Source organism: Stylophora pistillata, chromosome 12 (assembly GCF_964205215.1).
Source record: "Stylophora pistillata chromosome 12, jaStyPist1.2, whole genome shotgun sequence".
NCBI lineage: Eukaryota > Metazoa > Cnidaria > Anthozoa > Scleractinia > Pocilloporidae > Stylophora > Stylophora pistillata.
In genome coordinates this window covers 2,146,836-2,172,712 of record NC_142530.1, presented here as the reverse complement: position 1 = coordinate 2,172,712, position 25,877 = coordinate 2,146,836, and the positions used below count along the sequence as shown (strand labels likewise).

Here is a 25,877-nt window from a genome sequence, read left to right as displayed (position 1 = left end):
GAGCAAGCCATACAAAAGCTTTAATGATATCAATGAGTGTTCCAATAATCCCTGTGTAAACAGTGGTACTTGTGCTGACTGAGTGAACAGTTATGTTTGTGCTTATCAGCCTGGATTCAAAGGACACCATTGTGAAACAAGAAGCAAAAGAAGACTGTGATTTGTTTATAATGTTGACCTTGATAGTATTCCTTCTGAAGTTTTGTCACTACCTCCATCCATCACTGAGTGGTAACCCCATAATGCAGTGGATAAAAAAGTGTTCAAATAAATAAACAAATGGATCAGTCAATAGTAATATTAGAATTGCCCTGCTTCACTAAATGTTTAGAAACATGATTACCCTCTAGTAAAATTAATTTAACCTTTGTTAAGATTTATTTCCTCTGATCTAAATTTCTGGGAGCACATTTAACTACAAATAATTTGTAGAAGGGAGACCACCTGGCCAATCTGAGGTTAGAGAAGGTGTTGAACTACAGATTTGCAGCAGGCCATGCAACCATGTAAACTATATGACCACACTGCTCAAATACTTATTACTGTGAAACTAACAAAGCTACAAACACTTTGATTTGATTCTCACAGGACAGTTGTGTATAGTTCAACACAAAATTCAGGAGTGTGCAAACTCCCAACTGCTGCTGGTTAGTTGGTTTGAATTGCAAGGAAATTACATAAGTATACGTATTTCTGGAGTTCACAGTTTCTGGGGGTCACAGTAATAGTGTGGACAAAATACTTTTGTTCCATGAAAATAACAAAAACTAGTCCTTTGTAAAAGTTTATCAGCATTCTGATTTTTTTCCGAAGATGAAAAGCTGCACAAACACGAGTCCATTGTAATGTGTAGTAAGTAAAACACAATTCATAGAAATAAACAGGCTATTGATTTTCTTCGAAACCATGGTATGCCACAGTTTCGCTAGGAAAAGCGTTGCATAACGGCTTAAAAGGCATTGCATGACAAAGGGAGAAGATTTTGAACTTCCAGCGAAATAAGAACAAGGGTAAACTGGATGGAAGAGTACTGGTCGAAGACATCTTAACCCAATGAATATGGCCTTTCAAGAGATATTTTCATCCTACTACAAAAGCTTGACTAAGAACATATGTGCTAAAATTTGTATTATGAACTTCTGGGTCACCAGTAATCCGCTTTTGAAGCTCTAGCTCCCTCATTTCTTCACTAGCCAGGTTTAAATGTTTCCCTCAAAAGCGACAGCCTCTTCCTCGGTTGCACGTGGCTCTACTTCTTCGTTGCACGGAGCGAAAGCAATGTTTTTATCTTGTTCTACAGGATTCAAAAAGCAAATAGCTTTCCTCTTAAACTTTTCTCACAAATTGATACAAATGGCTGTAGTGACTTAGCAAGTACCATTCTCCTTTTAGCAGCTGAAGAGACAAAATCCCACCTTTATAGTCTAATATCTGACCATTTCTTGGTACATTGAAAGAAATAGTTACTAAGTTTTTGGTTTCTCTGGGGTATAAAATAAAATATATAATAAAACAATTATTCACCTTCGTGTTAGTGAAAGTGGTGGATATTTACTTGACTGCTTACCAGCTTAGTAATTATCCACCACTATTCATCTCCACTTTGGTGAATAAAAGTTTATTTAAGATTGTGAGGAAGGTTAAGTCAATAATTCTGTGAATTAATTTGTAAAAATGATAAACCCGAATATTCATTCACTTTTTTGATATCTCGATGGTTAGTTTAAGGCATAATCAATTTCCATTGCTTTGTTTTGCATGATAAAGGTATTGGATCACATATACAGCTGCAAAGTCATCTTAATTTGTGCCATACCAATAGTTAAACCCCACTTAATTGGATGCTGGTAATTCGTTCCTGTTAACCTTAATTATTAGACACAAACTGGATCAACAAAACAACAAAATTGTGACCCAGGCGACGTTCGTAGGCTTTGAGGGATGCACATTTCAAATCTAACCATAAGCAATGAGTAAGCATTTGAATGTTATGGGTGATCAGTTGACTCTTTTTCTTCATCACCCGCAGACAGGTTATAGAACTATGAAAAACAAGAAAGGTGTAAAAGGCCTTCCTTACTTCACAAGCACCCCCTGTGGTCAATTCTACAGATTTGAATAAGTCATGATTAACCATCATGATTATTTTGTATGTTATATATAATACATCATATTTCTCTACAAGAATGACAGATGTTGATGGCAGATTGTTCTTTGTAGGTATTAAGCATCAAAGTCATTATATTAAAAAACGTGGAAAGATGTTCACCACACTTCACAAACATCTCTTGGAGCCAGTTGATCCTTTGGAAGTGTACAGGGCATGTGGAGGACGGTGGAAATGTGACCATTGCAATTCTGAAAGTGGTATAATGGGTCCATTTCCCTTCCACTGTAGAATGTGTTCTTTTGACCTGTGCTATTCTTGTATGTACATGCAACATCCTGGAAGTAACTTGATCCATCAGCATCTGTTGCATTACATGAACACCAGCCGAGTGCTGGATGGAGGAATTTGGTCCTGCAATGTTTGTAAAAAGACAAGTGACGCATTAAGTGAAACATTCTCATACCACTGCCTAACCTGTCGGGACTTTGATGTTTGTCGCAGCTGTAACAAGCCTAAGAGGCATCCAATCCATATTCATGAACTTCGAGTGGTTGATACATCGCTAATCCATGTTCACACTGGTGGGAACAGGGTTTGTAAAAGCTGTGGAAAGCCATGTGAAGTGTGAGTAAGACATTCTCATTTTGCTAATCCATAGCCAGAAGTTATTTTAACTTTTTCCATTGGTAATATAAAAAGGTAAACTTAAATTCAGAAAAGTTTGTGTGGTCTTAAGTATATCACATCATATGGCCAAGAAGGTCTTCTCTAAAAAATTTTGCATCTTTTTCTGCACCTTGGTGAATTGATGTGAAGTTCCAAAATCTAAAGTTGTGAGGTTGTTTTTTTTGTTTCCTGAATTATGAGAATTCTTCGAGATGAAAAAAAAATTTCATTGTGCGACTTTGCTCATTAAAATATAAAAACTGAGGAGTTAATGTAATATCATGTCTTAAATCATAGTTGAATCCATCATTATTAACAGCAAGAAATAATCAGGATTTACCTGACATAGTCAGAAGCTTAAATTCACTTCTGCACACTTGGTATTAGAAAGTAAGGCAGCTCAATGAATTTGTGTCTTGAGAATTACTTTGCTGAGGGTTCACGATCAATTGACTGATGGATGGAATTCTTATAATTTAGAGTGAATATGGTCAATTCCACGTTGTGGACGTGACTTTCAGAGACAAAATTTGAGTATTAAATGCCTCCTACAGCCAGATACAAACTACTTGAATTGAAATAAGTCCTGTCATAATGTTACCCCTAGTAGTAGCTATTATTTTCCCCAAAAAAACTGGCTACCCCTGAAGGATATAGAGAAAATTTTTTAATGACATTGTGTGTTGTGGACGTGACCTCCAAATCAACCTCTGGTTTGAGTTGCCCTTGTTTAATTCAAATTTCCTGTGAATTGTAAACCCTATAAAGTGACTGCTTATAATAACTAAAGTCATTAGTAATTGTCCTTCATAAATCTGTAAAGAGATTAGATATCACTTGTTATCAAAGATTTATTAAGGAAAATACTGTGTGGTGGATGTGATGACAAATTGTTGCAGACGTGATATTTTTTGGATTTTTTTGAAAGGGCTCTCCTTTCATTTATTCAGTAAACCAAGTGATATCATGCTACTGAATTAAAATTGTTGTTCTATTGCTTTTATTTGTAAAATAAATTATTTGGTAATAATAATGATTATGGACAAGATATTAGAGTTTTATATTTTTCTTAAGTTATGAAAGCAAAAAGTTATTTCACAGCAAAAATTAACCAGTATGTATGCATGCCTGCATGCATGCGGATATTTATATAGGGTGGCCCAGTTCAGCACTCAGCTGGTTTAAATGGGGGCCCTGTTTAACACCTACCCATACAATTAATGTAACCCACCCCAGAGGAGGACATCCCTCACACAGTAATCTCGTGTGTGGGCAATTAATGTCTCCTACCCCCTAACCCTGTTGGAGATGGGACCTTCATTTATTCATCCCTGCCCTATCCGAGAAGACTAGAATATCTAACCATTTCTTGATGTTATAGAAAGGTAGCATATTCTCCTCACTTTTATTTTAAGACCTTGAGTGTTGGTCTGGCCGGGGCTCGAACCCTTGACCTTCTACACAACAGTCCAGGGCTTTATCCATTGAGCTAACCGGGAGCCGGTTAAGAAAACATTTGACCAGCTGTATACTATTTCAGTGACATGCTCCTTCATGTTTTGAGCATGTACTTTTGTTATGAAACTGCCGACCAATATTCCTTCCTTTTATGTTCTTGAATGTTAGTTTTGAACTTATTGCAGGCAAAATGTCAAAAACAAGCACTAGAAGGTCAAATTAAATTATTTCATAAGAAATTGAAGGAAAATGTTGAAAAGTATACTGCTTTCAAAGCAAAAGAGAAAGAGAGAAAAAGAAATGAAAGGAAAAGAAAAAACCAACAAGTGAATCAGAATTAGAAATCATCACAAAGAAAAACAGAGAACGAAAAAGAAAAGGCAGATTGAGAAAGGCCCAAATGTCTGACAGCTGTAATGTTGATGGTGAAGAAAATGTGCAAGCCTATGAAACACCTCAAGCCCCTGGAAAAGGAGTTGGGAAAGTGAAGTCTTGCTAGCTTAAAAGTCCAAGAAAAAGGAAGGCAGTTGTAAAAAAGCTTGCCACCTCTTCAAGCCTTGTAATTGGCAAACATAAAGTCAAGGAGAGCAGAGGAAATAAGAAGATAGCAACATCCACAATGCCTAAAGTGCGAGAATTATTCGGCAAAGATTATGTGTCCCGCCAGGCTTCTAGAAAGAAGGACTATGTCATTCAAAGGGACAGTGGAAAGAAAGAGTATCTTGAGAAAAGGCACCTGATGTTTTCATTAAAAGAGGCTCATTCTATTTCAAAAAGAACATGCTGAAGTTGAGATTTGTCTTAGCAAATTCTGTTCCCTATGACCAAGGAATGTTTTCCTTTCATCAGATACACCTCAAACTGTATGTCTCCGTCAGTACCATGAAAACATCCATCTCATTTGTGCTTGTCTTTCCAAAGAAGTAGAAGGCTTCCCAAGTTACTCTAGCACCTTTGTAGATGATTTTGTCTGTGACAGCAACTCAGAGGAATGCATGCTTGGTAGATGTGATACATGTGCAACATATATTTGGCTTGATAGCATGTTAGATAGTTGTGAGTCCTCTCTGTGTGAACCAGTGACATGGAATCAGTGGGAGAGGGTGGAAGTTGCTAAAAAGAAAAAGCCTCCCAAAGTAGCTAAGAAAAGGAAAAAAATCTACAAAGAAGGTACCATCAAATATGTCTTCATGTCACTGTGCTCAAATAATTATGTCAAGCTTTCTTGTGCATGTCTTTGTGAAGAGAAAGCAATCCTGCTACTTTGAAGAGTGAAAATCAAACCTTCAACAGGGAGAGGCCATCGTCCAGGTTGATTTTACTGAGAATTACTCGTGCAAGCATCAAGATGAGATTCAAGCAGCACACTGGAATCAAGAGCAGATAACAGTGTTCACTGTCTGGACAAAGAATGAATCCAATGACCTAACCTGTGAGTCACATGTGATTTTGTCTGATGATCTTGAGCGTGAAAAAACATCAGTAGCAGTGTTCATGTCCACAGTCAAAGAAAAGCATCCAGAGGTCACCCAGGCTTGCATTTTCTCAGATGGTTCAAGCTCACAGTTTAAAAACAAATACAAGTAGTATGAAAAAGGGGGTAACTAGGACAGTTAATGCTATCTATTTTTTTGCCAGGACAAAACTTGTTTTTTATTTATTTAATTTAATGTATATGTGCACGATCCTTCGCAGTAAAGCACTATTTAAGCAATAGTGAAAATCAGACCTGAAAAAAATTCAGGCCTGTACGGCATTCGAACCACTGACCTCTGCGATACTAGTGCAGCGCTCTACCAATTGAGCTAACAAGCCAACTGGGAGTAGGCCATCAAATTAATTCGACATAAACCCGTAGATGATAAATCAAACAACAAACATATGAAATACATATATATGAACTGCGGTTATGAAACGTATATGTGCACGATCCTTCGCAGTAAAGCACTATTTAAGCAATAGTGAAAATCAGACCTGAAAAAAATTCAGGCCTTTACGGGATTCGAACCACTGACCTCTGCGATACTAGTGCAGCGCTCTACCAATTGAGCTAACAAGCCAACTGGGAGTAGGCCATCAAATTAATTCGACATAAACCCGTAGATGATAAATCAAACAACAAACATATGAAATACATATATATGAACTGCGGTTATGAAACGTATATGTGCACGATCCTTCGCAGTAAAGCACTATTTAAGCAATAGTGAAAATCAGACCTGAAAAAAATTCAGGCCTGTACGGGATTCGAACCACTGACCTCTGCGATACTAGTGCAGCGCTCTACCAGTTGAGCTAACAAGCCAACTGGGAGCAGGCCATCAAATTAATTCGACATAAACCCGTAGATGATAAATCAAACAACAAACATATGAAATACATATATATGAACTGTGGTTATGAAACGTATATGTGCACGATCCTTCGCAGTAAAGCACTATTTAAGCAATAGTGAAAATCAGACCTGAAAAAAATTCAGGCCTGTACGGGATTCAAACTACTGACCTCTGCGATACTAGTGCAGCGCTCTACCAATTGAGCTAACAAGCCAACTGGGAGCAGGCCATCAAATTAATACGACATAAACCCGTAGATGATAAATCAAACAACAAACATATGAAATACATATATATGAACTGCGGTTACGAAACGTATATGTGCACGATCCTTCACATTTGATGGCCTGCTCCCAGTTGGCTTGTTAGCTCAATTGGTAGAGCGCTGCACTAGTATCGCAGAGGTCAGTGGTTCGAATCCTGTACAGGCCTGAATTTTTTTCAGGTTTGATTTTCACTATTGCTTAAATAGTGCTTTACTGCGAAGGGTCGTGCACATATACGTTTCATAACTGCAGTTCATATATATGTATTTCATATGTTTGTTGTTTAATTTAATGTCTTACCCAGAACAAAAAATAGTAAAGGCAGAAGACCCTCCATCACTCCTGTGAAACCATTCAAGCTGTGATGTCACAGCACAACTGTGCCGTTTTTTAGTAGATTGCGAACAATCTAGTCTATGTGGAAGTAACGCAGTGATGTAGCGGCCAAACTTGGCTGTGACGTAGTATATCGTGAACCATCTAGTCTATCTGGAAGTAACACTATGACGTAGCGGCCAAATTTGGCCGTGACATAGCAGATCACGAACAGTCTAGTCTATTTAGAAGTAACACAGTGACATCATTAAAAAATTTAACTCATTACATGTCTGGTGTATGACCCAATACCCTCATCTGACATCTGATTAGCTATGCATAAGGAAGAACCATTTTCATACTACTAATGCTAATACATAGTGAGTATTCTCCCCAAACTGAGCAAAATAGTGCCTGTTCAATGGAATTACTTTGCCAGGTCACATGGCAAAGGTGCAGTTGATGGCATAGGTGGTACAAAAAAGCATCTTGTTTGGAATGCTGTGGCGTCCAGGAGAGCGCAACCTGTTACTGATGCCAAGTCATTCCATGAAGTAGCTAAATTCATCTGTATCTGTTCATCTTATTGAAAAAGAGGAGATAAGAGATAATTAGCTACTTCACTTGGCTTAAACAAGTGTTTCAAAGAAGCTGTTGCACTGCCAGGAATTTCAAGGTTCCACTGCATTGAACCACAAAGCAGTGGGTTTGTTCAAAGCAAGATATACTCCACTCAGAGCATAGTGGAAAAGGAGATGGTGCCTAGTGTCTTTCCACTTGATTATGAGGATTCAGGGAGTGACAGTGATAAATCTGATTCTTGGTAAACTAAAGCAGAGAATAATGATACAGATCATGGAGATCAAGCCAGTTCTGATAGTTCTGAAGATGCTGAGACCAAAGAAGCTCTCACCCATGAGATCAGTGATGTGAGTGATAGTGAGGAGGAATCATCCAACAATATAGCTATCGAAGTAGATCATGGTCTTCCACCAAACTTTCCTTTAAAGTTTGATAGTATTCCCACCCCTTACAGTGTCCCTCTTCATACTTCCTGCATGGTTGATGGCATTCTTAGTGGCCACATCAAATTTCAGGGTAGTGGCATCATAAATGAACGTGATCTAATGTCTCTGATTGGAGGTCATAGAGATAGCAAAAAGAACTACCCACAAACTTCATCATTGACGAATATTTAATGATCTTAAAAGCTACCACAAAAAAAGTCTCTGTTATTTCAAGGGAAGTTTTTGTAAGGTTTGTTGTGAAGAGTATACATGCTGAAAAAGAAAATCTTCTCAATCAAGATCTTATCCTTGTACCTTGTAATTCTTTTAACACTGAACACTGGTATCCTCTTGTAGCATTTCCCCCCAAAAAAGTCATTGCTGTGCTTGACAGCATGGCTGATGGTTTTGTCAAGCCAAATGCAGAAGCTTCCATCAAGGAGATGTGGACATTGTTGAAGATTTGTGACAGTACCCTTGATGAGAAAGAGTGGCATTTTGTTGCCAAGAAACCCAGTGATCTTCCTCAAAAAGCCAATGGCTATGACTGTAGAGTCTTTACATCCCTTTATGTGAGATGCTTAATTGCCAACAATGCCATGTTTGTGGAATTAGCTTGTCTACAAGATCTCAGGAAGCACATGGTTGCTGAATTACATAAGAGAAGCATCCTAGCCATTTCACGCAAGTTCCAGATAGGAAGTTACTCTGCTCTTGACTATGTCAACAAGTTCTACATTGAATAAAGGCTGATAGTTTCTAAAGAAACTGCTTGGGGCTGCGTTGGTGGGGGTAACGAAATAATTTGAATATATCAACAAAGTTGAAATGGTAAATTGGCTACCGTTACGATTATAAAAACTGACATTTCAAGTGTTAGCCCTTCGTCGGATTCCTTGAAACTGATGGCAATGAAGTTACCAAGTTCAATTTTTTACATGCTGCTGGTGCAAAGAAGTTCGACTGGCCAAGGGGTAATGACATTGCATCTAAGCACTGCTCGTGTATTTTCTATGGTCCTATTAGTCTATTAGGAAATTGCCCTTTTGAGTTTGTTGAGCACAAGGAAATTGAAACACTTTTTAAAAAAGTTATCAGGAAAGCTAACTGATTATGCATATTATTTTAAGTTCATAGTGTGTGCACATTTAATTTGATCTGTAATAGCTTTCATGATTATAAACTTTTGGGTACATCATTTTCCACATGCCAGTTAACATGATTGTAACTTAGAAAATAGTTTAAAAAGTGCTGTGCTGGAGCTTTATTTCTACAATAGTGATAGCATGTATGAGAACATGTGAGAATTCTCCTATGTTACCATTAAATATCAGCATGTATTTGTATTTCTATTTGAATTTTAATCTTTTACACATTTGTCGTGTCCACAATTGTCACATCCACAACACGATATCTCTTCATTGGTAAACATATTTATGCAATGTGCGGTATCAAAATTATCCCTATACCAAACTTTAAGAGCAACGTAAATATTGAGTGAAATAATTCACACACTACTGGATAATCTAAATAATTATTGCTTTTGGTCATACCCTGAATGTCACGTCCTCAACATTTTCAGTAACCTTATACAACAAGAGGAATGTTTTTGATTTTTTTCCTTTTGGTATTCAAAGGACCATGGTCATGGATAGTAAGTCTTAGTACTAGATTCATAGCATTGTCTTTCCGTTAGTTACAACAATTTGCAAATCCATAGGTATGAATTGCTTTCTGTACCTAAAAAAAGAACCATTAAGATAGGCAAAGCACACCCTAGGCGTGGCCAACAGCCCAAATCTAATATCAGATTCTTATGCTACCAAATATAAGCTTTCATTTACATGAGGTTTGGCTTTAAAATTTTTTAATTTAAAAATGTGGATTTTTTCATGTCTCATGAGGAATTGACCATATGTGGTATGGTTCTCCTCATGCAACATTTCATCCTAAAAAAGACCAACCAACTTTTAAATTAAGGAGTAATCAGCCTGTTTCAGGCATTTATTTAGTAAATGGAGCAAATTAGGAAATGGTGGGGACCACTTAAGGCTGTTTTTTTCTATGGTTTGTGATTTTGGGTTTTCAATCAAATGTGAAATTCCCCAGGATGTATGATGCCTGGACAAGAGGAATCTGTTGTTGTGTCATTTTCCCTCAAGTTTGGTTGCAAACACATCTCTTCCAGGGACAAGATTACTCTAGCAATCTAGCTGCTCTTTGCTCACTGAAGCAAAATTGGTAAAGCTTCTAAACAAGTTGTTTACAGTAATTTGGAACCTAATGACAATTTTCTTTTCCTTTTTTTTACTCAAAGCTCCTTCCTAAAAACTGTTGCAGAAAGTGAAAGTGTAAATATTTGTTTTACCATGGGGAAGAAATTTTCCAGTTTTCATATTGATTGTGAGATGATACAACAGGGTGTGAATAAAGCTTTATGCCTCTTTTCTTTAAGGCTTTGTCATAGATGCTACCCCTGCGACTTTGTGGTTTGTAATGATTGTCTTGAGCCATGTCACAGTATTCTGCATGAGCATCCATTGTACCGTACAGATGCAGATCAAGTTTATGCCCACTGCAATGGGGAATGGCATTGCAGCTCATGTCATTGTGGTCCCCTTGATAATATGGTGTGGCATTGTCATCAATGTCTCTACAACCTATGCGAGAACTGCATCAGTGTTGATGTGGAAGGTAGGCATAGCCCATTTTTTCTCAAGTGATAGATTGTCACACCTGCATAGACCCTTAAAAGCGACTCCTTTAAATGTAGGCTGGTTCCCTAGAGTCACTTCATGTTTAAGGTGGTGAACAGATGACTATTCCAGCAGCAACCCCTGCAGCGAAGTCCTGGATTTTGTATCTGAATTGATCCCACATCATCGTCATCATCGTCATCGTCATTATCATCATCATCCATGAATGATACTCTTTATGTCAAAGTGCTACTGAAGTGAATTTCATGAATACCCTTTTTGAAATGAAAAAGGTTTTGCAATCATAGAAAAGTGGTTTTAAACAATAAAAACGTATAATAACGGTCCAAAAATTTCTCAGATCGTAACTCAAAGAGTACTCCTAAGTGCGTCCATCTCGCGAATTCTGAGCCTTCGAAGTTCCCAGCGGTTGACAACACCTGTGACGTCACACGGTTGACACGCTGTAATCCACAGTAAATCTTCGAGTTCTTGGCGACTTCAATTCGGCAAATACATCTTAGCCTGCTACTATATCTTATATAATGTCCAGTTCTGACAATTCGGACTCCAACTCAAGTTCTAGGAATGTTTCGGAGGCAGGAGAAAGCGAAAACGAGAGAGATTTCGGAGTGGTTGGGACTCGTGGAGCCATACCGATTCGAGTCTGAAGCACCTGAAGGCTATGAAGAACCAGATGAAGAAGACGAAGATAGTTTGACTCCGGCGATATTGGGGTCTAGGTCCGAGAATCAAATAATTAACCGTAGATAATATGCAAAAAATCATGTACATGTACTAAAATTTGAATTTATCATTTCATCACAACTTAAACTAAAGAGTGCATGTATTACAGATATGCATATGTTCACACATTCTCGGAGACCCAGGGGATGTGGGTCGATTTCAAGTTAGGGCATGAAAAGCCCCTGGGGACATTGTCTTACAAGACTAGTTCCAAACGGTCGCAGTCGTTCTGCCATCTGATTGGTGCCAGAAAATCTTTGTGTTTTTCTGCCCAATCAGAGTGAAGTGTGCTTTGGAGTCCTTTCGTGTGTTGTAATACGGACAAATACTAATAGTTCAGTTGCTCGCTATGCCTTGGGCCGTGCGACGGAGATATGCGTGAGGTGAAAAGCTTCAGTCTCAGCACACAATGTAAGAGAAATCGATCAGATTGTCCGCGAAAATCTAACCGGAAATTATACTGAATAGTTTCCCAGGTATCACTAGAGAACGTGTTTTAAAGTTTGCGAGGTTTGTATACAACACGATGGTTGCAGTCATTAATATGTCGCTTTAAACGTTAACCGAGATTTAAGCTTACATCTTTTGTCGCTTTAAACGTTAACCGAGATTTAAGCTTACATCTTTTCTAGATTTTTTGCCTAATTTGCTGTGACTGAAACTTTTCCAATCCCGTGAAGTTATTTCGTCGCACGGGCCACGCAGGTATGTCAAGCAACTGGTACTTACGCAACTTTCTGTGCGTGCCAAAATCTCTCATCTTCGCTTGAAAAAAAAGAAAAGCAAAGCGTGGAAACTTTTGCTTCTTAGATGTGGGTAGATGACCCTGTACTATTAAGCTGACATTTGCAATAAAGCAAACCCGCCCTTTCCATCCATTATTTCTTGGTCTTTGGTTTTGTTTTCCCCATTGAAAGCAGCATCGGATCGATTCCCAATGATCAAAGGTATTTAACTTGGTCTTAAACAATCGACAGAAGAGGTGAAATGACAATGACCAAGGGACTAGAGGAGAATCCGTGGCCTTCTTAGCTCAAGAATTTCAACACTCTAGGCAGCAGTTGAAAGATTAAACTCTTTCCAAACCCCTTCGGTAACTGCCCGAAAAAATCTCTCCTTTCCACGATGTTCTCGTTAATAAGTTTTTGTTCAGATTTTAATTAGCTAACCGGAAACACAGCTAAGCTTTCTCAAAGCGCTTGCAGGAGGTCGTCCACGAACTTAAGCCGTATTGTGAACGACTTTACTACAAAGCGAAGATTAGATTTTGGCGCGCACAGAAAGCAGAAAGCTACGTAGGCGAAAGGGCCAGTTGCTCGACATACCTGCGTGGCCCGTGCGACGAAATAACTTCACGGGATGGGCAAAGTTTCAGTCACAGCAAATTATGCAAAAAATCTAGTAAAATTGTAAGCTTAAATCTCGGTTAACGTTTAAAGCGACATATCAATGACTGCAACCATCGTGTTGTATACAAACCTCGCAAACTTTAAAACACGTTCTCTAGTGATACCTGCGAAACTATTCAGTATAATTTCCGGTTAGATTTTCGCGGACAATCTGATCGATTTCTCTTACTTTGTGTGCTGAGACTGAAGCTTTTCACCTCACGCAAATCTCCGTCGCACGGCCCAAGGCATAGGGAGCAACTGAGCTATTAGTATTTGTCCGTGTTACAACACACGAAAGGACTCCAAAGCACACTTCACTCTGATTGGGCAGAAAAAAACAAAGATTTTCTGGCACCAATCAGATGGCAGAACGACTGCGACCGTTTGGAACTAGTCTTGTAAGACAATGTCCCCAGGGGCTTTTCATGCCCTAACTTGAAATCGACCCACAGCCCCTGGGTCTCCGAGGATGATGTTCACACAAATGCACCCATATAAATTAATTTGGTTATCAACTAAGTTGAAATTGTAAATTGGCCACCGTAACGGATAAAAAAGCTGACGTTTCGAGCGTTAGCCCTTCGTCAGAGCAAATGGAGGAAGTTTGGGTTGTATGTGGGTTTATATGTAGAAGCAGAGGTACGCCATTGGTGGGCACATATAAATACGGGTACGTCCTAATTGGTACCTTTGTTATTCACTGCCAAACCTTTGCCTCGTGTTGTACTGCGTTGCACAACAAGAGAGATGGTCAAGCAAAGGTGCCAGCCACAAGCATGAAATTTGCAAAATGATTATGAGATCAGAAAAAATGGCAGAAAAATTAAAATCTTCTGACTCCCAACAAGCGTATATTGAGTTACTTGAATTCAATCACTTTGTGTACAGAAATGTCCCATGATATCAAAAATGTACAAGGCACGTTATTCTTCAAACTACTCAGCATCAGGCCAAGGTTTACTTGCATACTATTTGACTTAGTTATTCTTCTTCATTAAGCTTGAGACACATTGGAATGGCAATTACCAGAATTAAGAAGGGTAACCACAGCCTATGAAACTCTCCCTTTGTCCACTCATAAAATATGGCAAAAGATTAGAGTCTAACCAGCAAAGAGCTCTAACAGACAACAAAGTTTAGATCTTTCCACTATATGAAACAGTTTACAACCACTCCTCTGTTCAGAGTATTTTTAATCCTGACATATTTTCTCTCCCTCAACACAGATAACAATCAAAACAGGCCAAGCAGGAAAAACAAGCACCTATTAGAAACAACAGTTTATCTTTTAAGCATTATCACTGTAAGAGTTATATTAACTGGTATTCCTGAATAAAATAGAATATTATGTAAAGAAAGCTAGCAGTTTGGTTAAATTAAGATCCTAATTTTCTAATTAATCTCTGAAGACACCTCACAAAATCACCTCATGCTGGGATAACGTTTTCATGCAGCTTTGTTTTGGTCTTTCTGCAATAAAACTCATTTGAAAGGGATCTCTATGAAAATGTAAATTTCAATGAGCAATTGTGTTCAACCAGTTTTTACTGTTAAAGAGTTTTAATTGGTAAATTTGAAATTATCACATAACCCACACCTCCCAATTAACCACAACAGCAATCCTTCACTGATGAATAACCCAATTATCCCCATTTCATTGACTGGAAGTTAGGGTACCTACCAATAATATGCTGTGTCAAAGAATAACAAAATATTTGCAGAGAGATTTATTAAGGAAATTGATGTGTAACAAATCCTGTAGTTTGCCCTTCATGTTCAATTTCTTTCGGATTTAGGGTCAAATACATGTAAGATAAAGAGCAAATGAGTTACTTTGCTCTACATGTTAACCCAGTTTCTGATTACCTTAGTGGGGTAATGAACTTTTTGTGAAGTACTAACCAACATGTGTAATAATATGCAGGAGCTACTAACAGTTGAACCTTACAATTTGAAAATCATAAGTCCTACAAGTGGCCAACCATGGTAGGGCACCTGCCAATAATTTGAAAGCCATACCATCAGTAAAGTTCCATATGACAAGGTCTTCATGCCCGATACAACTACTAACCAAACAAATGCAGACTAATTGGAGTAGGGAGAAAGAGCCAATGGCAATGATGTCAAGATTTTTGAATGCATATCAAGCCTGGTTGTGCGTGGATAACACATTATGGTTTCACTGTTTCTAAATAACCAAAGGGTAAAATAACCAAAAACAAAACTTTATGCTTAATAATCATGCTTTTTGATAGTTTTTATAAATAAAATACTCAAGATTCATTTGTATGGTATGACCTCAAAAGAGGTTTGGATAGGTATCTTTTTGGGCTTTTTTCGTTTCTTTAATGATATGGTAGACCTTGGTGGTAGTCCTATACAAAAAAATTTTTAATAAACATCACACTATACTATATTGATGGAAGGTTATGAAATGCTCTATCCAGCATAAAATTGTTCCATTTTAGTTTGATATAGTTGTAAACAGAGAAGTGTGCAACAATTCAAAACAACAAACTTTCTTTATCAAATCAATTGTGCATGAAATCTGACAGCACAAATAAAACTTCTCCACCATTTTAAACCTAAGGGATTGGTCTTCAAAACCATGTGGGGTTTATCAATATTCTTGTTGCTTGCTTTTTAATTAAGGTTAAGTTTGCTTACCAAAATTTAACCAACACACATTATTTGGAGGCCATTGCAGGAGATCCATTTTTAAAAACCAAAAACTCTCTCTCATGGCTTTTCCAGAGTTGTTGCACTCAATTCAAAATTGAATGTAAAATTTACATACCCTATTAATTCATTCAAAGAATACACATTCACATTAAAACAAAGTGGGGTTTTTTGGTTTCCAAAATTTTGCCAGCATCTCACACCTTTGGGTGACTATATGTTAAGTTCTGTCATCATTCTGAAAATCTCAAAAAGTCACTTAAGCATGCCACTGCAAAACTTGTCAATGTATACCAGTCTGGTGTAAGTAGCAAAGATTTGCCATTTTTTGTGAACCATGCTATTTTGTTATTTTTTTGTTTTTGTTTTTGTTTTTTTTTTTTGTTTTTGTTTTTTGGGAACAGGCATGGCTGACACAGTGTCGCCGCAATAGCCTGTGACGAGAGCAAAAAAGGGGGTTTGAATTCGAAATAAACAGGAGCAACAAGGGCCCCAAATAAAAACCAGAGCAACAAGGGCTCTAAATCAAAATAAATAGGAGCAACAAGGGCTCCAAGTAAAATATAACCAGAGTAACAAGGGGGCTAATTCAAGATAAACAAGAGCAACAAGGGCTCTAAATCAAATTAAACAGGAGCAACAAGTGCCCCAAATAAAATCCAGAGCAACAAGGGCTCTAAATCAAAATAAACAGGAGCAACAAGTGCTCCAAGTAAAATATAACCAGAGTAACAAGGGGGCTAATTCAAGATAAACAAGAGCAACAAGGGCTCTAAATCAAACTAAACAGGAGCAACAAGGGCCCCAAATAAAATCCAGAGCAACAAGGGCTCTAATTCTAAACAAACAGGAGCAACAAGGGCTCCAAGTAAAATATAACCAGAGTAACAAGGGGGCTAATTCAAGATAAACAAGAGCAACAAGGGCTCTAAATCGAAATAAACAGGAGCAACAAGGGCCCCAAATAAAAACCAGAGCAACAAGGGCTCTAGTTCAAAATAAACAGGAGCAACAAGGGCCCCAAATAAAACCAGAGCAACAAGGGCTCTACATCAAAATAAACAGGAGCAACAAGGGCCCCAGTAAAATAAAACCAGAGTAACAAGGGGGCTAATGCAAGATAAACAAGAGCAACAAGGGCCCCAAATAAAAACCAGAGCAACAAGGGCTCTAAATCAAAATAAACAGGAGAAACAAGGGCCCCAAGTAGAATAAAACCAGAGCAACAAGGGCTCAAATTCAAATTAAACAGGAGCCACAAGGGCCCCAAAGCAAATAAAACCAATGCAACAATGGCAATAATTCAAAATAAGGATGAGCAACAAGGGCCTGAAATAAATAAACCCAGAGCAACAAAGGCTCTACTTCAAAATAACAGGAGCAACAAGGGCCTCAACTAAAAGAAAACCAGAGCAACAATGGCTCTAATTCAAAAGGAAAACAAACAAGAGCAACCAGCGCTCCAAGGGGAATGAAACATGAGCAACACGGGCCCTAATAAATTAAAATTAAACAAACCAGAGTAACAAGGGCTTAAAATTACAAAAATTGTTTCCAACAAGGGCCGAAAATCAAGATTAATAAAACTCAGCACCAGGGCCTTATAAAACAATACCAGAAAAAGAAAGCCGCAAGGTGAGAAATCAAAGCGAGCGAAGGGCCTTCAAGATAGCTCCCCGATAGCTTCGATATAAAGAATATTGGCCTTGAGGGTTTAAGTGAACGCCATCGGACAAGTAAGGACTGACGGTGGGATTACTAAAGCCCTTATGGCGCCAGGAAAAAACGGTGGGACAAGGCTCTAGAACATCGGTGAGATATTGGTTGAGGATCGTTGCCGCCGTGTTGAAGAACGGCGCTCGAACACGAGGTATCACCTCGCAAATACCGATGACACGTACGGAGTACGATTGGAGCAGCAACTGAACCAAATCATCGATCCCTGAACCGACGACCTCGGGACGGTTAGCACCAAGATCATTAGTGCCTATTTCAAGAATGATGACGTCGGGTTTTAGGGCAGAAACAACACCAAGGTCGTAAAGGCGAAGTTTCTTCACAGTACGACCGCCCACGCCATGCAAGTGAATCACGGCGTCGCCCAAAAGATTAAAATGCTCGGCAGCACGGGCATCAAAATTGGATCTAAGGTCTGAACTCAGCCTTCGAACAAACGAATGGCCTAAAATAAGAACTGTGGGAGGTGAGCTAGTCATAAAACCAAAGAAAGAAAGTCGAAACGAACAAAGCTGTGAATTCGACCAAGCACATGTGCAAGCAAAATGTAAGAAATAGACCAAACCACAGAAAGCTCGGGACTTCTAAAGACAAATCGTCAAAGAGGAAACTGTTTTAAGGGATAAAATTAATAAAACTCACCTCGAATGAAAAACCACGATGAAAAACCACGATGAAAAACCACGTCTTTCACCACCATCAAGATGGAACGGAGTGACGCTCACATGGGAGCCTGGTCACTTGGCAAGCACAAGTATCCTAAAGGGTATTGGGTATAATCCAAATAAATGCCACCCCAAGTCCCAGGCCTCCAAAAGAAATAAAAAGTACACAACGGGGAGAAGAAGCATAAAAATTCTATTTGCAAGCAAATATTTCCTTTTTTGTGAACCATGCTATTTTGCTTGCCAAACTGAAACAGCTACCTCTAAATCCGTACATTATCAATTGGTATCATAGTTTCCTCTATACAAGACAACAATGTGTTGTTAGTTATAATTTTTTAGGACAGTGGAAATCTGTCAATAGAGGAACCATACAAGGAAGTGTAAGCGGACCGTATCTTTTTGATATATTTTTGAATGATTTGGAGATTTTTTTTAATGGTTGCCCTGTGCTTTTTAAATATGCCGATGATTCCAATATTCTTTTGCCTATCACTAGGAATAGTGACCCATCTGCCAACTTAGTAGGACAGTTCTTAACATGGTGTAAAGACAATAGAATGGTCTGCAACCCTTGCAAATGTAAAGAACTGGTTGTTAGAAAGAAAGATCACAATGTACTCTACTCTCCAATTAATAATATTCCCCAATGTAATAGCTTCGTTTTACTAAGAGTAACTTTACAGAGTGACGGAAAATTTGATGACCATGTAAGAACTAAGCTTGTCAAAGCAAACAAGCGTTTACACATCCTACGAACACTGAGAAAGGACAGTACTCTCAGGCAGAGATTGATCATCTTTTTATATCCATTGTTTTACCTAATTTTAGCTACGCGCTTTCAGTCTATGGGGCATCTGAGTTCGATCTTACGTTTGTACAAAATTTTTTAGACGCCGTTTTATCTCATTTCCAGTTTTTATCAAGAACCTTTTAAACAAACAAGACCGAAACATTTTGAAGAAATTAAAATCAACGGACTGCCACCCCCTGAAAGACATCATTCCTGTCCAGAAGACATGTACACAATCTTAGGAAAAAAGGCTGTGCACGCCCAAAAATTAATACACAGCGCTTTATGAACACCTTTGTGAATAGGTTGATATTTAAGCTCCATTTCCTTTTTAATTCATAAAGTGTATGTAGATTTCTATTGTAGTTTTTCCGGATTCATTGTAACATAAGATATGTAGTTTTATCTTATGATGGAATAAAGACTTTATTATTATTTGTTATTAGACTTTATTATTATTATTTTGGAGTCTTTCACAATTCTGCCCCAATTTTTTAATTCTCATACTACAGCAAGGCTTAATTTTAACCCTTTAACTTCCATGAGTGACCAAGATAGAATTTCTCCTCACAATATTGATACAGTATCAAGCAGACAAGTGATGAGAATAAAGAAAAATATCAATTAGGAAATTATTAGTTGATCCAATACTAAATTTTCAAAAGTAACATATAAGAATTGTATGGCAAACTGTGAGGAGAGTTACCAAAGAGATCTTGGAAGTGAAAGGGTTAACTTTCACCAAAGGACTCTTCCCCTTTTTATCTTTCTCAATTCACAGTCTAGTTTTAAAGCAGACAAATGATGAAAACCAGAATGGACAATTGAAATCAGGAGATGTTCATGCAAATGAAATCCAAGGACCAGGATGTTCTCAAAAAAAAAAAAAAACACTTTGGGAGTCATTTATGGTGATACATTATAACTGGTTACTGATACTTTCGCCCACTAAAGAATTCAATTAAAAAATACCAAGTTTTATAAATGAATTGCCTGCATTTCAATATTTTCCAAAAAAAAACTTTACTCGGAAACTATAGTTAAAATAGTAATTCTAAGTTTGACATGTAAAAAAATAATTAAAAAACTTGACCATAAAAGGTCTACCATATCCTCAAGGTAAAAGTCAGTCACCAAATAGCAAAAATTAGTGTGACCCTAAGTTTGAAGACTTGCCAAATTTTCGTGGATTGCCAATTTTTTTTTTTCAATCTTCTCAGGAGCCAATCACCTGCCTCAGAGGCATCCAAATTTTGGCAAACCAAATAACCCTGTTTTTAACTATTTAGGTGTCATGTTAAAGACATGTCTGACTACAATTTCAGGTATAAAAATATGTTTTGATCCGCTAGTCTTGTTTTGCACATGTGTGGAACTAAACATCACACAACTGTGTCCCATGGATACAATCTACACTCAGGTACCCTTAGAGAGAGTCCCACTATGGCCTCTACTAACCGTCTCGACAGGTTTATTACATATAGATATTTTTAGTAAAATGTTTCATGCTATTGTATATATATGATTTGTATCCTGACCATTCTTGTAATTTAGCTGTAAGCTACAAAGAGTAATTAAACTGATAAATTATTAATATTGTTATTATTATTATATGATAAACATTTTTCCTGAGGAAAACATGAGCTTGAACGTCACTTTTATTTGAATGTCTTTGACTTGTACCTTGTGTGTGGTTACTGGCAGCAATTTAGAGAATAGAGGATTGCAATGAGAAATTTTCCTTCCATTGAACACATAATCAAAAGGCAAAAGATCTATTTTGATTTAAAAAAAGATTTGAAAAATATTTTTGTTTACTCAGGTGCAACTCAGCCCTATGGTAATTTTTTTTACTACTGTCCTATAAACTTGTGTGTTTGACCCTACATGAAATATGCAGAGAAAAATGGAAAAATTCAGAGAAATTTGCAAAAGGCAACAAAATTATAGAAAGGAAAACTCAAGACTTTTTGTACACAAAGTTTACAGGTTTCATGTTGATTTATCATTTTTTGGTGTGTGCATGTTTATGTTAACTCTTGTAAAACAACTTGGTTTTGACAGCCTAAAGTCTACAGTGGTTCAACTTCACCTTTTTGGACTCATGGGTGCAGGAAGCATAGAGAGGAGTTTTTGTGGGGACTCCGATGTGCAAATATATCAATCACTCATTTAGGCTTAGACAGAATCATAATTAGTCAACCCAAACTTCCTGGGCCAGACACAGCATAAGATTGGTCACTACCTTTAGACCATAGATATTAGCAAGGCTTGAGGTGAATAGAGTAAAAACAAACAGAAAGGCTACAGTAAGTTTTAGTGCAGTTGGTTGTCTTCCCTCTCATTTTTTCCAAAAAATGAGCTAAAATTTTAGTACTACAAACACTCCTCCAATGTCTTCCAAGGAGAAATTAATTATATTGCTTTCTCAAGGTAACCCAGTAAAGAAATCTGGAGAGAAGTCCCTTGCTTCTCTTCATTTCCAGTTGCGAATTAGATTCTCGCTATTCATCTTTTCTTTTAGTTTCCTGAGACAATCCAATGAGGAACTCAAGAGTATGCAGCATGGTAAGGACAAATTCTGTATCTGTATTGTGACTGGCTTTTTCTCAGTTCATTTCAGGAAAGAAGAATGACATACAGAAAACTCTAACAGGCCTTTAGGAAAGTTTTTTAATGTGCCATGTTCATTACATCTTCTTTACTTTTTTGGACATTGATTTTCAAATTTCTAGGAGTCTACTGTGGTGGAATTTTCAGGAAAATAAAAATCCCACAACAGAAATTGTTGCCAGTACTGCAAAATATTTTCTGTTATATTTTATTTCTGATTTGAGATTTTTTTAATTTTTTTTTAAATTTTTATTTTAGGAGCAAAATATTACCAACCTATGGGGTAAAGAAATGATTTTTTAAGAATGTTTAAGTCTAATCTCACAGGCACAGAGCTAATTGCAGTTAATTTTGATCATGGAGAAAGAAAGCCCTTACACAAAGAAACATCTATTAGCTTAATTGGTACAAAAAGTTAAAAAGAGTTGAGACATCTTAGTCAGTTCTAAGTGTCCTAAAGCCTGGGATGCAACAAGCAAATCTACTCCACCAGATGGCGGTTTTGCATCAACAGCTTTGAGAATTTCAAGCTGTGAATGTTAATACTGGAAAGGACCTGGAGGTAAGGGACTGTCTTAAAACAGGGAGCCACCACTACAGTAAAAGAAGAGTGATTCCTGCCAAGGAAGCTGTTACCTTTGTGAACATTTATTGTAACATATTATGTTCCCTGAAAGCAACAGAGAAGACCATATATCCATAATTTACCAAATTCAATTTCAAACATCTCCTCATGTAGGTTTTTTTAATATGTGTGTAACAAAGGCCAACAAATAAAGCAATGACTGTGAGAAAAGAGTAACCTTCTAGACTACAAGGCCAATAGCTGAACACCAACACACATTTTCCCCTCAATATTGCTTTCATCACATGTTGGCCATACATTTTCTTTCAAGTAGGCAGGAACACCCTACGGTATAGAAGACCTGTTATTTGGAACTTTGTCAACAAAATTGCTAAAGTTCCAGAGAACCTAACCAGTTTCAAAAACACTATTAGAAAATTACATGTCAACTTGAATGGGTTTTCATTTAATAAAGAAGCTGTCATTATTACAAAGAAATCCAAATATTTTATTTACTTTTGATTAGCAGAATATTATAATTTCAGATAATATTTAATTTAATTCAATATCATATCTGTAAATTTTTGTTATCAATAAATTTTGTAATTATTTGCAATAGTAGGTCCACATCAGCCTCCGGCTGCCTTTTTTTTGCTACCTACTTATCAAATAAAGTATGTATGTATGTATGTATGTATTGTCATCATATCATTGTAGTTGCTTTAAAGCTCCCCAGGAATGATTCCGGCTATGACATGATGTTATGATTGAATGTGGCAAACCACTTTTTAAGGGAGATGACAAAACATGAAGCCCTACTCCATGGAGTACCCTATAGAGTGCCTACATGGAGTTTACCTAAAAAGTCATGTATTGGTCAAATAAAATACTTCATAAACATGGTAAATTGTTTAGATGTACATATCTCAATACATTTTGAGCTCGCCATCTCTCCAATTGTCACAGTTCAATACAGTCCAGTTTTTTTTTTTGGGGGGGGGGGGGCAGGGGGCTCTTAGTCTCACTAGTTCCTCCATTTTGGTCTTACTGCTGTGTAATAAGTCCTTTGACAAGATGGTAAAAAAACTCCATATCATGAACAATACCGAATGTTTCAAGTTCTGCACAAAGTAAAATATTTAAGCTTACTGCATTTTCAAATCAATGGTACAATTTTATTATGCTACAAATAGATGAGTGAAGAGAAGCTCAGTTTAGACACCTATAAATGAAAGCTTGTATTCTCATTGCTTTGTACAATAAAGAAACCCCTGCGCCCTTTTCTTAATAGATTGAACATCACACCTCTAACAGACACAATACATAAATAGGTATTATGAAAGACATGAAACCCGGTGCCGAATGAAGGATGTCTGTACCTTTGGCCTCTTAAAGATCAAAAATGTAGATGGCAATCACCCTCTAAAAGAAAGTGGTCATGGACTGCATTAAGGCCTTCCATTTGAAGTGGAGGCTAGGAGATGACATTACATCAGAAGGCAAAGAGTTCCAATCATTAATATATCTATGAAAACACAAATATTTAAAATAATTTGTACAGGCAACTTTAGGCCTTATTTTATACTCATGCTTACTTCTAGTTCGAGTTATTCCAATAATATCAAAATACTAATAGCAATTGATATCACAGTAACCAAATATAATCTTATACATTTGAACTAGGCTAAGATATTTCCTTCTCAGTTCTAAAGAGACCCATTTTAACTCTAGAAGTCTTGCAGGATATTCTTTTTCAGGGCCACATATTAGTCGGGATGCTCTTCTCTGAAGGTATCCAGTCTTTTCATCCAAGAGTCTTTTCGTCAAAGTCTTTTCGTCTAAAGGCTAAAGACTTGGATGAAAACACTTTTGGACGAAAAGACCGTAATTCTCTCTGAATTGCTGTTATTGATTGCCTCGATGTGCTTCACCAGATAAGGTTCCCAGACTGGGCAAGCGTACTCTAGAATAGGTAACACTAGCACCTTGAAAGCTGTCTTGGTCAGCTTTCAGCGTTAAATTCAAGATGACAGTTTATCAATTCGTGTCTTTTAACGGACTGACAATCACAGAGCTGGCAAGCTCAAAATACATTAAGACATGTACATCTAAACGATTCACCATGTTTATAAAGTATTTTATTTGACCAATACATGACTTTTAGGGGTGCTCCATTTCAGGCATTCCATAAGGTAGTTCATGAGGTAGGGCTCCGCGTTTTGTACATTCCAAACATTTAATATGCGCTAAAACAAAATCCGAACAAAAAATTGAACAAATCGACGAAAAGGAGAAGCGGATGAAGGTAGTAGTAGTAGCAGTAGATAAAACTTTGTTTTCAGCTCGGATTGAAGAGTAGCGCATAAGCACTAGTATCTCCGAGAAATAAATACAGTATAATATATGGAAACAATAATAATAATAATAATAATAATAATGCATAAATGCTTGTAAAATGATATGTTGAAATAGGTGTGTAGAAAAAAGGTGAATACAAACGAACAGTAACTTGATCAAAGCTGATGCCTTCCTTACCTTGCCAAGCAAAGTTACCAACGACAATGTGATCTCCGAAGCAAAGTCTTACACTTTTTTGAATACTGTTCGTGGTGCGCTTGTAGTTCCAGAAGCTGAACTTTCGGGCAAAGATGGTGAAATTAGTAATATGAGCGAAGCCCAGCAGAGAGGCATTCTGTCTGCGCATGCACATGATTTGAGTTTCGATGAGTTTAGCCGCTGGTCCGCGCCCTCACAAACTCCCGCTCGAAATTTCCGCCTTTCTTCGAAAACTGACACGAAGTTGTGTGCAATGGCGGTGCAAACAAAATTGTTTTTCGTTTTGCAAGTGTGTGCACTAATTTTTATCGTAAACGTGACAGAAAGTGTAAAAAGGTCGAAGCATGGGTGTATAATTTGCGGGAAAAAGTCTCAGAAAACTCCATTTCGTGGTGTACACAGGCAGTCAAACGCCGACTTGCAAGCTTGTTTTGGTTTCCTCGAGACAACATCGGAAGACATTTGTGAAGCCTGCAGAAAGGCTCTCCAACAGTACAGAAGCAATGGGAAGACATTTCATCGCGTTAGTGTTTTCTCGCGTTTAATTTCTCTTATCTCACGTACACTTGTGATGCTGAAATAAAGATCGAACGCTGCCCCGTGGAGCCAGAACTACAGAAGTGTTATATTTTCATTGATATTGCCAAAGTTAATTTGTAAACAAGTCAACGAAAATGTAAAACAAACATTTTCAGTGGGCTTGAAGAGTAGAATCCTTCTAAAATTTGGTATTTATCTTTTGTTCAAAGTATGTTAAGTCGAATCTCAACCAACCCGGGAGAGTTCCGAAGAGAAAAGGACCAGTCATGTCAGTGTCAGGTTCTGAGTGTGTAGCTAGTGTCTTAGCTAGTGCAGATAATGATAGGAAGATGGTAGTTATACCAAAGGAGACCTTTTTAGAAATGGAGGAAAATTTGAAGATTTTGTCGCAAAGTAAGTAAAATCGCTTGCTTGGTCTGCCTTTGAATTCCACTTTCATCTGTAATCAGTAGTGTAATTAATTAGTTGAGTGTAGACACCATCTTTAATAATAAACAAAACTGTGATGCCAGGAACCTTTTCAGTAAAGGATCAATTTAAATTTCGAGATAAAAGGTCTTCAGAACTAAATAATGTATAAACAACCCAGCTAGAAGAAACTTACAACCATAGTTGCTCCCAGGGGAAGTGTAATTTTGAGCAAGAAATTAACAATTTCAAGCCTCTGAAATTTAATAATTATTTGGCTAGATTTGCTCCCAAACTCTAGTATAACACAACCTCCTACCCCTGTCGAA

The 25,877-nt window shown here is 37.4% G+C and overlaps 1 protein-coding gene across 5 annotated transcripts; it reads right to left on the bottom strand.

Annotated features, from left to right (window-relative positions):
- On the bottom strand, positions 1-25,877 carry LOC148718374 (uncharacterized). 5 transcript variants are annotated; one of them, XR_015993904.1, is made up of 3 exons: positions 24,580-25,877; positions 18,051-24,290; positions 1-2,713 (listed from the first exon to the last, which is right to left on the bottom strand). XR_015993904.1 is itself a non-coding variant. In XM_088740771.1 (2 exons), the coding sequence occupies exons 1-2, from the start codon at positions 24,752-24,754 to the stop codon at positions 2,169-2,171; spliced, it is 528 nt and encodes a 175-aa protein (XP_088596897.1). In that variant the 5' UTR covers positions 24,755-25,874; the 3' UTR covers positions 1-2,168. The 5 variants fall into 5 exon arrangements, 2 of the variants coding, with proteins under 2 accessions (XP_088596897.1, XP_088596898.1); XR_015993906.1 differs by lacking the exon at positions 18,051-24,290 and having other exon boundaries at positions 1-224; positions 2,585-2,713; XR_015993905.1 differs by lacking the exon at positions 18,051-24,290.

Bases quoted from the DNA above. Each gene is read 5' to 3' on its own strand.
- LOC148718374 (XM_088740771.1), bottom strand. From the start codon at position 24,754: ATGTGCATGCGCAGACAGAATGCCTCTCTGCTGGGCTTCGCTCATATT. The intron at 2,522-24,579 runs GTAAGGAAGGCA...CAAACATTGCAG, and splicing joins TGGTAACTTTGCTTGGCAAG to GACCAAATTCCTCCATCCAG.